General features: G+C 44.0%; 1 protein-coding gene across 2 annotated transcripts in view; it reads right to left on the minus strand.

Moving 5' to 3' along the window:
- Nucleotides 1–10,333, minus strand: part of ubxn4 (UBX domain protein 4) — a 72,511-nt gene extending 62,178 nt beyond the window's left edge. The window contains exon 1 of one of the 2 annotated variants that reach the window (XM_070875394.1): nucleotides 10,126–10,332. In XM_070875394.1, coding sequence (XP_070731495.1) covers nucleotides 10,126–10,207 — 82 coding nt within the window. In that variant the 5' untranslated portion in view covers nucleotides 10,208–10,332. Of the gene's footprint in view, nucleotides 1–10,125 lie in introns of both variants that reach the window. The other variant, XM_070875395.1, reaches the window with a different exon arrangement.
- Nucleotides 10,334–13,525: the final 3,192 nt, after the last annotated feature.

The following is a 13,525-nucleotide window of genomic DNA, read 5'->3' on the forward strand; positions in this document are numbered from 1 at the left end:
GGGAACTCAACATCCAGGGGTATTCAACATTCAGGAAAGATAGAATAAAAGGAAAAGGAGGTGGGGTAGCATTGCTGGTTAAGGAGCAAATTAAGGCAATAGTTCGGAAGGACATTAGCTTGGATGATGTGGAATCTATATGGGTAGAGCTGCAGAATACCAAAGGACAAAAAACGTTAGTGGGAGTTGTGTACAGACCTCCAAACAGTAGTAGTGATGTTGGGGAGGGCATCAAACATGAAATTAGGGGTGCGTGCAATAAAGGTGCAGCAGTTATAATGGGTGACTTTAATATGCACATAGATTGGGTTAACCAAACTGGAAGCAATACGGTAGAGGAGGATTTCCTGGAGTGCATAAGGGATGGTTTTTTAGACCAATATGTCGAGGAACCAACTAGGGGGGAGGCCATCTTAGACTGGGTGTTGTGTAATGAGAGAGGATTAATTAGCAATCTCGTTGTGCGAGGCCCCTTGGGGAAGAGTGACCATAATATGGTGGAATTCTGCATTAGGATGGAGAATGAAACAGTTAATTCAGAGACCATGGTCCAGAACTTAAAGAAGGGTAACTTTGAAGGTATGAGGCGTGAATTGGCTAGGATAGATTGGCGAATGATACTGAAGGGGTTGACTGTGGATGGGCAATGGCAGACATTTAGAGACCGCATGGATGAACTACAACAATTGTACATTCCTGTCTGTCGTAAAAATAAAAAAGGGAAGGTGGCTCAACCGTGGCTATCAAGGGAAATCAGGGATAGCATTAAAGCCAAGGAAGTGGCATACAAATTGGCCAGAAATAGCAGAGAACCCGGGGACTGGGAGAAATTTAGAACTCAGCAGAGGAGGACAAAGGGTTTGATTAGGGCAGGGAAAATGGAGTACGAGAAGAAGCTTGCAGGGAACATTAAGACGGATTGCAAAAGTTTCTATAGATATGTAAAGAGAAAAAGGTTAGTAAAGACAAACGTAGGTCCCCTGCAGTCAGAATCAGGGGAAGTCATAACGGGGAACAAAGAAAGGGCGGACCAATTGAACAAGTACTTTGGTTCGGTATTCACTGAGGAGGACACAAACAACCTTCCGGATATAAAAGGGGTCGGAGGGTCTAGTAAGGAGGAGGAACTGAGGGAAATCCTTATTAGTTGGGAAATTGTGTTGGGGAAATTGATGGGATTGAAGGCCGATAAATCCCCAGGGCCTGATGGACTGCATCCCAGAGTACTTAAGGAGGTGGCCTTGGAAATAGTGGATGCATTGACAGTCATTTTCCAACATTCCATTGACTCTGGATCAGTTCCTATGGAGTGGAGGGTAGCCAATGTAACCCCACTTTTTAAAAAAGGAGGGAGAGAGAAAACAGGGAATTACAGACCGGTCAGCCTGACATCGGTAGTGGGTAAAATGATGGAATCAATTATTAAGGATGTCATCGCAGTGCATTTGGAAAGAGGTAATATGATCGGTCCAAGTCAGCATGGATTTGTGAAAGGGAAATCATGCTTGACAAATCTTCTGGAATTTTTTGAGGATGTTTCCAGTAGAGTGGACAAGGGAGAACCAGTTGATGTGGTATATTTGGACTTTCAGAAGGCTTTCGACAAGGTCCCACACAAGAGATTAATGTGCAAAGTTAAAGCACATGGGATTGGGGGTAGCGTGCTGACATGGATTGAGAACTGGTTGTCAGACAGGAAGCAAAGAGTAGGAGTAAATGGGGACTTTTCAGAATGGCAGGCAGTGACTAGTGGGGTACCGCAAGGTTCTGTGCTGGGGCCCCAGCTGTTTACACTGTACATTAATGATTTAGACGAGGGGATTAAATGTAGTATCTCCAAATTTGCGGATGACACTAAGTTGGGTGGCAGTGTGAGCTGCAAGGAGGATTCTATGAGGCTGCAGAGCGACTTGGATAGGTTAGGTGAGTGGGCAAATGCATGGCAGATGAAGTATAATGTGGATAAATGTGAGGTTATCCACTTTGGTGGTAAAAACAGAGAGACAGACTATTATCTGAATGGTGACAGATTAGGAAAAGGGGAGGTGCAAAGAGACCTGGGTGTCATGGTACATCAGTCATTGAAGGTTGGCATGCAGGTACAGCAGGCGGTTAAGAAAGCAAATGGCATGTTGGCCTTCATAGCGAGGGGATTTGAGTACAAGGGCAGGGAGGTGTTGCTACAATTGTACAGGGCCTTGGTGAGGCCACACCTGGAGTATTGTGTACAGTTTTGGTCTCCTAACCTGAGGAAGGACATTCTTGCTATTGAGGGAGTGCAGCGAAGGTTCACCAGACTGATTCCCGGGATGGCGGGACTGACCTATCAAGAAAGACTGGATCAACTGGGCTTGTATTCACTGGAGTTCAGAAGAATGAGAGGGGACCTCATAGAAACGTTTAAAATTCTGACGGGGTTAGACAGGTTAGATGCAGGAAGAATGTTCCCAATGTTGGGGAAGTCCAGAACCAGGGGACACAGTCTAAGGATAAGGGGGAAGCCATTTAGGACCGAGATGAGGAGGAATTTCTTCACCCAGAGAGTGGTGAACCTGTGGAATTCTCTACCACAGAAAGTTGTTGAGGCCAATTCACTAAATATATTCAAAAAGGAGTTAGATGAAGTCCTTACTACTAGGGGAATCAAGGGGTATGGTGTGAAAGCAGGAATGGGGTACTGAAGTTGCATGTTCAGCCATGAACTCATTGAATGGCGGTGCAGGCTAGAAGGGCCGAATGGCCTACTCCTGCACCTATTTTCTATGTTTCTATGATCATGGACTCAGGTCCACTTCCCTGCCCGCTCCCCATAAGAAATAGGTTGGCTCAATGTATAACAACTTACGCAAGTTAAAGAGGGCACCATGTATTCAATCATAAACATTCAAAAGGACAAATTCAGATCTATTTTCAACATTAGTTGTGGGCATCGTAATGCCAGTATTTTCCAGTTAATTTATCGCCATTTTAGTGTGCGTTTCAGTCCAAAATTTGAATTTACAATCATAACAGGGGCTTAGATCTGAGATGCACATTAATTATTCCTACACTTACACTTGATACGCAAATCTTATAATTTTGCTTTAAGTTGCTAAATATTGGGTCTGTGGGACACTGCCTAATATCTGGCTGTCAATTTGTGAAAATGGCAAGAGATTGAGTCCCTTATAATTCATACAAATGGCTGTAGAAAAAGAACTGACATCTCAGTTTCTTATTTGTGGGGCCCAAATTTGGCCAGGAGTTGCTGTTTTTTTTGGAGCAACTTGATTTTTCTGGAGTATCTTAAAAATCCCCATTCTGCACATTTAATTTGCGCCAGTGCAAGTGAGTTTGTGAGGATTTTTTTTAGTTTAGTTTTTTTTCCCAAAAGGGGGCATTACCTGCCACCTATGCCTGTTTTGGCCATTTAAGCCAGTTTAGACAGCTAATAGTTGCTCCAAACTAACTTAGGCCAGCGTATGTGGCCACTTGTGGCCCGCACAGAAAACCCTTGAGAGTTAAGAAATCAGCGCAGGTAACCAGAGATTGGGGGAGGGGAAGGGAAGTGAGAGGATCTTGCAAAGCACGAAACACCTTCACAACAACATTAAAGAAGCATAAAAACCATCAATAATTAATAAATAAATATATATATATTTTTTTTTAAAGCCCTACCTTGGCCCCGGGATGTCAGCGGGAGAATGCACCAACTGCAGCACTCATTGGCAAGCCCTTCGGCCAGGGCTGGTGGGTGGGAAGCCTGGGCGAGAGAGCAGTGAACTAGTCACACACCCAAGCAGCAGCAGGCTGGGCTTGCAGAAGGAGGCTGGCAGGAGGGAACTTAAAGGGGGGGCTGGGAACACACAGGCTGCAGGAGGGAATGTAAAGGGAAGTGGCTGATTGCCAAAGTTAGTCACCCAAGGCGCATGCACGAACACTCCAATGCGCATGCGCAACGCTGCCGGCACTGTTACAGACGCTGGGCCCTAGCCCCGCTGGCTCGCTTTCAGCAGCACGACCGTAGATCCACTGCTTTTGCCACGCCAAGCCTTCGGACGGTCCACGGAGCGGGAAGAATACGGAGCTACATTTTCGCCGCTGTTTTCGGAGCAGAAAGTCGACACACCTCAGGCAAGTGCTCCGAAAAAACCGGAGGGCCAAATTTGGGCCCATAGAGTGGATGTTAGTTCTCTCGCATTGATGTGCTAATCAGGATGAAATATGCCTGCTCCAAGAGCCTAAGACTGGGGCTTTCATTATTCTCTGTTGGATCCAGAGTTATTTTGTCTGCCCAAAATAAAGCAAGAAACATAATAAATCTGATACATCAATGCCGTCCCATAATTCTTTTTAAACATACATGGATGCACTGAATGGTTGGTTATCTTTTGTGCATTTCAAAATGGTGTAAAATTTCTTGATTTTCCAAACCCCCAAAAGAACCATAAGCCACAAAGACATAACAGCTGCAAATAATATATTTGCTGCATGAATCTTATTATTTTTGATTTATGTCGCATTAGTTTGCTTTCCTTCACACCACTTAAAATTGATTTTATCCCTTAAAAATTTTATACTTATTTGCAAAATTAAGTCAACCTTATTGGTGCAAATATGTTTTATCAATCTTCCAGGAAGCAACGAATTATCATTTCCATTTTGCGCACATATTGCAGAATAATATGCAAAAGGAAGCTTGTCATCTTTTTTTTTAAAAAAAGATCATTCTTTTGCTGAATGTACCATAACAGTATATTTGTCCATTGTTAACTGCCAAGAGAGACTTGGTCAGATTAACATAGAAACATAGAAAATAGGTGCAAGAGTAGGCCATTCGGCCCTTCGAGCCTGCACCACCATTCAATAAGATCAAGAGTCAGGATAGGCATTAGAGACCATGGGATGCACCAGAGCATGAGAATTCAAGTAGAGTAAAGCCGAAGTGGAAAATATAATACCACAAAAATACAAATAGCACAAGTAATTTATCTTCTTCATTCTCTTTTATCAGACATGTAGAAATCCCCCTCTCTAAAATTATCTCCCCCATCGCTCCTAAAGACAATGGATCGGAATTCATGACGGGTAGCAACGGCGAACTAAAAATTTTATTACCCCTTTGAAACTGACTGCAACTTCAGGTTGTAGCGCATGTAATTGTGAAATCTTGAAATATATTGTTGCCACCATTACCCTGCTGAGATCCAATAATTCAGCAGAGCTCAGCAATTGAATTTGGTACCGTCCTCATATGCACAAATATCACACTAAATGTTGCATTTACACAAGTTAATTTTTACAAAAATTCTCGGAAATAATCTCACAAGCATTAACTTTAACAGATTGATGTAGATTGTACACCTTAACCTATTGTGGGCAAGTTAGAATTTGCATGTACAATTTCCAGAAAATTATGGTCAGTCATTCACTGCTCTGACACTGGCTGCACTGTGCCGCCCACCGCCCCCCCCCCGCCCCCTATAGCCTGCAATCAGTAAAACCAACAAAAACTCGGGCTTTCCTGTGTTAATATCGCTATTAAATGCCCCATTAAATGTTAGGCCTTGTTGGATGAGGTGTCACTGAGGTTTTAGCAGCTTCCTGACTGCTAGACAAATGTTATGGTCCTTTAAAAAAAACTAATTTTACTTTTGTGCAGTGTCAAATGTATCCATTTTAATAAAAATTAAAATGTTTAACAAGTTTGCTCATGATATTTCAAGTTCTACCTTTTCCCCATGCGAGAGCTCCAATCTTTGTTTTGCTCTCTAACATTTTTTTTAAAGTCGGGATAAAAGCAGCTTCTCATTTCCTGGTTGCCTGTCTGTGAGAATTCTGCAAAGTGATTGGCTGCTTCGACAGCTTGCTGATGTCACAGCAGCATTGCATGAGGGAATTCCCACTATAGAGTGCTGCAATCACCTGCACGCCGAAAAACCTTTTGCCACAGATTGCAAGATCTCTGTGGGCGGTTTTCTTCAGGGCCAGTGGCAAAGCAAATTCTGGACCATTGCCTCATGCTGAGGTACAGTTCCCAAGGAACCAGCGTCCTTCTGCTACTTCACCTAAGTGGTAATTTTTCATGCATGAGCCCTTACTACAAGTGCCAGTGTCGATTTGTCTGTGAGGGTTATCACAACTGAATTTGATCCAACTACGAAAATTTCTCGCAAAAGTCACTGAACAACAGTCAGGAGTGGGAACTCGGTAATCTTTTCCCACTGCACCCCAACCCAATATATTGTTGCCACTATTACCCTGCTGAGATCCAATAATTCAGCAGAGCTCAGCAATTGAACTTGGTACCTTCCTCTTTTGCACAACAAATATCACACTAAATGTTGCATTTATACAAGTTCATTTTTTTAAAAATTCTAGGAAATAATTTCACAAGCATTAACTTTAACAGATTGTTGTAGGTTGTACACCGTAACCTATTGTGGGCAAGTTAGAACTTGCATACACAATTTCCAGAAAATTAACTTTTGAATGGAACCTAGCATCTGCTAAAAATATATCACTCTCCAGGTTTTATGTAAATAAACACTAATGTGAAAATTCTGATTGTGTGTGAGAGGAGGATATGCAGGATGAAAATTGTGTGCATATATTTCAGGAGGGGGCAGGTAATAATTCTGTGCTTGAATGAGATGAGAAAAGTTGGAGAACAAAGAGCCCATCATGCATATAGCCCATACACAATTCAAATATGGATTTATGTAGGTAAGTCACATGCTTGCTTGGAACACTTGTAGCAATTGTTTTTATTGAAAAACTAGTGTTTGGTCTTGAAGTCTTTAAAATGGATCCTCACAAATCCTGCTTAACGTTCAAGATCAAAGGTTTTGTAATTATTATTGACTTTAACTTAGGGTACAAAATAGGACACGGTGGTCCTTCACACTTAACACAGAAACATAGAAATTAGATGGAGGAGCAGGCCATTAGACCCTTCGAGCCTGCACCGCCATTCAATAAGATCATGGCTGATCATTCAACCTCAGTACCCCTTTCCTGCTTTCTCTCCATACCGCTTCGGCCGTATCTAACTCCCTCTTCAATATATTTAATGAACTGGCCTCAACAACTTTCTGCGGTCAAGAATTCCACAGGTTAACCACTCTCTAAGTGAAGAAGTTTCTCCTCATCTCGGTCCTAAATGGCTAACCCCCTTCTTCTTCGACTGTGACCCCTGGTTCTGGAACTCCCCAGCAACGGGAACATTGTTCCTGCCTCTAACCTGTCCAATCCCATCAGAATCTTATAAGTTTCTATGAGATCCCCTCTCATTCTTCTAAACTCTAGTGGATACAAGCCCAGTTGATCCAGTCTCCCCTCATAGGTCAGTCCTGCCATCCCAGGAATCAATCTGGTGAACCTTCGCTGTACTCCCCTCAACAGCAAGAACGTCCTTCCTCAGATTAGGGGACCAAAACGGAACACAATATTTCAGGTGTTGCCTCACCAAGGCTCTGTACAACTGCAGTAACTCCCTGCTCCTATACACAAATCCTCTAGCTATAAAGGCCAACATGTATTTGCCTTCTTCATCGCCTGCTGTGCCTGCATACCAAACTTCAATGACATATGTACCATGACATCTAGGTCTCGTTGCACCTCCCCTTTTCCTAATCTGTCACCATTCAGATAATATTCTGTCTTCCTGTTTTTGCCACCAAAGTGGATAACCTCACATTTATCCACATTATACTGCATCTGCCATGCATTTGCCCACTCACCTAACCTGTCCAAGTCACCCTGCAGTCTCTTAGCATCCTCCTCGCAGCTCACACTGCCACCCAGCTTAGTGTCATCTCCAAACTTGGAGATATTGCATTCAATTCCTTCATCTAAATCATTGATGTATATTGTAAAATAGCTGGGGTCCCAGCACTGAACCGTGCGGCACCCCACTGTTCACTGCCTGCCATTCTGAGAAGGACCCGTTTATTCCAACTCTCTGCTTCCCGTCTGCCAACCAGTTCTCTATCCACGTCAATACATTACCCCCAATACCATGTGCTTTAATTTTGCACACGAATCTCTTGTGTGGGACCTTGTCAAAAGCCTTTTGAAAGTCCAAATACACCACATTCACTGGTTTTCCCTTGTCCACTCTATTAGTTACATCCTCAAAAAATTCCAACATTTTCCCCACCATCGATGTCAGGCTAACCAGTCGATAATTCCCCGTTTTCTCTCTCCCTCCTTTTTAAAAAGTGGTGTTACATTAGCTACCCTCCAGTCCATAGGAACTAATCCAGAGTCAAGGTTCACCAGACTGATTCCCGGGATGGCTGGACTGACATATGAGGAGAGACTGGATCAACTGGACCTTTATACACTGGAGTTGTGAAGGATGAGAGGGGATCTCATAGAAACATATAAGATTCTGACAGGACAGGACAGGTTAGATGCGGGAAGAATGTTCCTGATATTGGGGAAGTCCAGAACCAGGGGACACTGTCTTAAGATAAGGGGTAGACCATTTAAGATTGAGATGAGGACAAACTTTTTCACTCAGAGAGTTGCTAACCTGTGGAATTCCCTGCTGCAGAGTTGTTGATGCCAGTTCATTGGATATATTCAAGGGGGAGTTAGATATGGCCCTTACGGCTAAGAGGATCAAGGGGTATGGAGAGAAAGCAGGAAAGGGGTACTGAGGGAATGATCAGCTATGATCTTATTGAATGGTGGTGCAGGCTCGAAGGGCCGAATGGCCTACTCCTGCACCTATTTTCTATGTTTCTATGTCAATAGAATGTTGGAAAATGATCACCAATGCATCCACTATTTCTAGTGCCACTTCCGTAAGTACTCTGGATGCAGCCTATCTAGCCCTGGGAATTTAGCAGCCTTCAATCCCATCAATTTCCGTAACATAATTTCCTGACTAATAAGGATTTCCTTCAGTTCCTCCTTTTTGCTACACCTTCGAACCCCTAGTATTTCCGGGAGGTTATTTGTGTCTTCGTTAGGTGAAGACAGATCCACTAGATTTACAGTAGAACTTTAAATGCAGATTACTCACACACACTCACAAAGTCAATGGCTATTATAGAATCACAGAATGGTTACAGGACAGGAGGTCATTTGGCCAACTGAGCCTGTGCTGGCACTCTGCAAGAGTACTTCAGCTAGTCCCATTCACCGGCAGCCTTGCAATTCTTTTTCCTTCAGGTACTTATCCAATTCCCTTTTGAAAGCCATGATTGAATCTGCCTCCACCACCCTTTCAGTCAGTGTATTTCATATCCTAACCGCTCGCTTTAAAAAAGGTTTTCCTTATGTTGATTTCGCTCATCTGTCAATCACCTTAAATCTGTGTCCTCTGGTTCTCAACCCTTCCGCCAATTGGAACAGATTATCTCTATCTACTCTGTGTAGACCCTTTATGATTTTGAACACTTCCATCAAATCTCTCCTCAACCTTCTCTGGTCTAAAGAGAACAACCCCAACTTCTCTAGTCTATCCACATAGCTGAAATCCTTCATTCCTGGAACCATTCTTGTAAATCTTTTGTGCACACCTTCACTAAAGTGTGGTGCCCGGAATTGCATAGGTTTGGGGATAAATATTATGTTGCGTGACTGATCAGGCTGGATAATAAGACCTTCTAAAAAGTCCCAATCTTTACACAAAACTAAGAAAACTTTAATGTTTACTTGCAGACATAATACAATGATGCACATTGTACTATCTGTGCACAACATAACAATGACACATAGCTCTTCCATCATTCAATTTTTTTTTGAAGTTTGCTGAACTCTTCGGCTTGAAGACTGCCTTTTAAATCCGGCTACCCCTCCACGGTGGTTTAGGGATATTTGATAACACATAATCCACAACAACGTTTTGGTCACAATAACAGTATGTTTCACAAACCATTTAAAATGTCCACAAATTCCAAGTACGCTGAACATCCCGCTGCTGTATTGACACACCAGCCAGCCGTTGCTACAGCGCATTTGTTTTTATATAAAAGATGGAAATCCTGCTCGAACTGATCCCATCCTAACAGATGACGTGTCCGGACCCGGGCCCTGGCTCCGGCTCCAAGGGCAGCGAGAAGACGCAATGACGAGGCTTCTTTGGGGCTAGGCCTCAGCCCGGCTCCCCCCGAGCTCGGCCCGTGTCCCTACCTGTAATGAAGACGATAAACACCGCGTTGTGTTGTTTGGCGAAGTCGATGGCGGCGGGGATGGTGCCGTCGAACCAGCGCATTGTGCTGCCTCTCTCGCTCACTCTCTCTGTGTCTCTTCACCGGGCCCAGAGCCAGCCGCCACTAATTATTTCCCTGCCCGCCACAGTCCGTCTCCCGTCCGCAACAGCAATGACGCGTCGCCCACCTTGCGCCAGTCACACGCGCCTGGGGGCCACCAATCACTCGCGAGAGGCGGGCTCTGTGGCCGTCCTCAGCCAATGGTGGCCGGCTCTGTGGCCGACCTCAACCAATGGAGGCGGGCTCTCGGGCCGTCCTCAGCCAATGGAGGCGGGCTCTGTGGTCGTCCTCAGCGAATGAAGGCGGGCTCTCTGGCCGTTCTCAGTCAATGGAGGCTGGCTCTGTGACCGTCAATCACCCGCAAGCTCTGTGGCCATCATCAGCCAATGAGAGGGACTCTCAGGAAAGGTCAGCGACTGGAAAAGTTAGCTCTGTTTTTCTGCCTGACCTGCTTAGTATTCCCTGCATTTTCTGTTTTTATAATAAGTAAAAATGTTAACAAAGGTACACTAAGAAACAGCAGACAATTTTACGGGGCAAGGATTGCTACTAGTGCCACGTGCTAGTCAGAGTAGGAATCGCAGGATAGCTCAAATGAAAATGTGGCTTGAGGAGTGGTGCAGAAGGGAGGGATTCAAATTCCTGGGACATTGGAACCGGTTCTGGGGAAGGTGGGACCAGTACAAACTGGACGGTCTGCATCTGGGCAGGACCGGAACCAATCTCCTCAGGGGAGTGTTTGCTAGTGCTGTTGGGGAGGGGGATGGGAACCTATGCAGAGAGACAGGGAAGTAGAATGGGGGCAGAAGCAAAAGATAGAAAGAAGAAAAGTAAAAGTAGAGGGCAGAGAAACCCAAGGCAAAAAGCAAAAAGGGTCACATGGCAGCAAAATCCTAAAGGGGCAAAGAGTGTTAAAAAGACAAGCCTGAAGGCTCTGTGCCTCAATGCGAGGAATATTCGGAATAAGGTGGACGAATGAACTGCGCAGACAGCAGTTAACAGGTATGATGTAATTGGCATCACGGAGACATGGCTCCAGGGTGACCAAGGCTGGGAACTCAACATCCAGGTGTATTCAACATTTAGGAAGGATAGACAGAAAGGAAAAGGAGGTGGGGTGGCGTTGCTGGTTAAAGATGAAATTAATGCAATAGTAAGGAAGGACATTAGCTTGGATGATGTAGAATCTGTATGGGTGGAGCTACGGAATAGCAAAGGGCAGAAAATGCTCGTGGGAGTTGTGTACAGACCACAAAACAGTAGTAATGAGGTTGGGGACAGCATCAAACAAGAAATTAGGGATGCTTGCAATAAAGGTACAGCAGTTATCATGGGCGACTTCAATCTACATATTGACTGGGCTAACCAAACTGGTAGCAATGCAGTGGAGGAGGATTTCCTGGAGTGTATTAGGGATGGTTTGAGAGAACAATATGTCGAGGAACCAACTAGAGGGTTGGCTATCCTAGACTGGGTGATGTGTAATGAGAAAGGACTAATTAACAATCTTGTTTTGCGAGGCCCCTTGGAGAAGAGTGACCATAATATGGTAGAATTCTTTATTAAGATGGAGAGTGATATGGTTAATTCAGACACTAAGGTCCTGAACTTGGGGAAATGTAACTTCGATGGTATGAGAGGTGAATTGGCTAGAATAGACTGGCGAGTGATACTTAAAGGGTTGACGGTGAATAGGCAATGGAAAACATTTAAAGATCACATGGATGAACTTCAATAATTGTACATCCCTGTCTGGAGTAAAAATAAAACTGGGAAGGTGGCTTAACCGTGGTTAACAAGGGAAATTAAGGATCGTGTTAAATCCAAGGAAGAGGCATATAAATTGGCCAGAAAAAGCAGCAAACCTTGAAAACTGGGAGAATTTTGTAATACAGCAGAGGAGGACAAAGAGTTTAATTAGGAGGGTGTCATAGATTCAACCAGTATTGTAACCCATGTGTAATCTGACCTAAATTGTACACTGTGAGAACAATGACCACAAGGTGGGAAACACTCCTAACCTGGATCTTCAGGTACAAAAGGGGAAGCTCCATCCACCTTCATCACTTGAGTGCTAAGGAATAAAGGACAGGTCACATACTGACCTTCACTCAAGCATGGGCCTCGTGTGCATTTATACTGTATAGTAAGGACCGATCAGAGGGGGAAAGTAGAGTATGAGACGAAGTTTACTGGGAACATAAAAACTGACTGCAAAAGCTTCTATAGATATGTAAGGGGGAGATGGGAAGGCTTCCTCTCCCACGAGCGGGCCCACTGATATAGAGCCCATGGAGCAATTCTCGAAGTTAGCAGACAGAGACGGATGGCAAAGTATAAAGATCTTTATTACGAACGTCCGGGAACACCTCTTATCACAGTCGCCTGTGAGTGGAGATGCTCCCCGAACAGCACAATCATACAACTTTTATACATTTCAAAACCCCTCTGTTCCCGGACAAGACCTCCCACGATTTCTAATTGAACTACCTTATCAGTGCGACTTCTCTAATTGGACTACCTTATTAGTGCTACTTTGGATTGACAGGCCAAGACCCTCGTGACTGCTTTAGACCGTAACTAGAATGACTTCATTAGGTCAGAATTTGTTATACATTTCCTTGGTGCCTGTGAGTCGCCTCGAGCCTCTTCGCAAGGTCTTATCAATGTCTGTTTAGGTTCTCACATCGTATCCTGTCGGAATATTATTGAATTGATAACTTCTGGAGCCTTGGTACAAGGCCGAAAAGAGGCCTTTTACCTCCTTATAGGCCATTGCAGGAACCAGCACTTTCACCCTTGTCCCGCTGGTACCCCTAATGCCAAATTTCTCTTACAGATACGTGAAGAGAAAAAGATTAGTGAAAACAAATGTAGGTCCTTTGCAGTCAGATTCAGGTGAATTTATAACGGGGAACAAAGAAATGGCGGAGCAGTTAAATAAATAGTTTGGTTCTGTTTTCACGGAGGAAGACACAAATACTAGGGAACCGAGAGTCTAATGAGAAGGAGGAACTGAAGGATATCCTTATAAAGCGGGATATTGTGTTAGGGAAATTGATGGGATTGAAGCCCGATAAATCCCCGGGGCCTGATAGTCTGCATCCCAGAGTACTTAAGGAAGTGGCCATAGAAATAGTGGATGCATTGGTGATTATTTTCCAACAGTCTATCGATTCTGGATCAGTTCCTATGGATTGGAGGGTAGCTAATGTAACATCACTGTTTAAAAAAGGAGGGAGAGAGAAAACAGGTAATTATAGACCGGTTAGCCTGACATCAGTAGTGGGGAAAATGTTGGAATCAATTATTAAAGATGA

This window comes from Pristiophorus japonicus, chromosome 3 (genome assembly GCF_044704955.1).
Source record: "Pristiophorus japonicus isolate sPriJap1 chromosome 3, sPriJap1.hap1, whole genome shotgun sequence".
In the NCBI taxonomy this organism is placed as follows: domain Eukaryota; kingdom Metazoa; phylum Chordata; class Chondrichthyes; family Pristiophoridae; genus Pristiophorus; species Pristiophorus japonicus.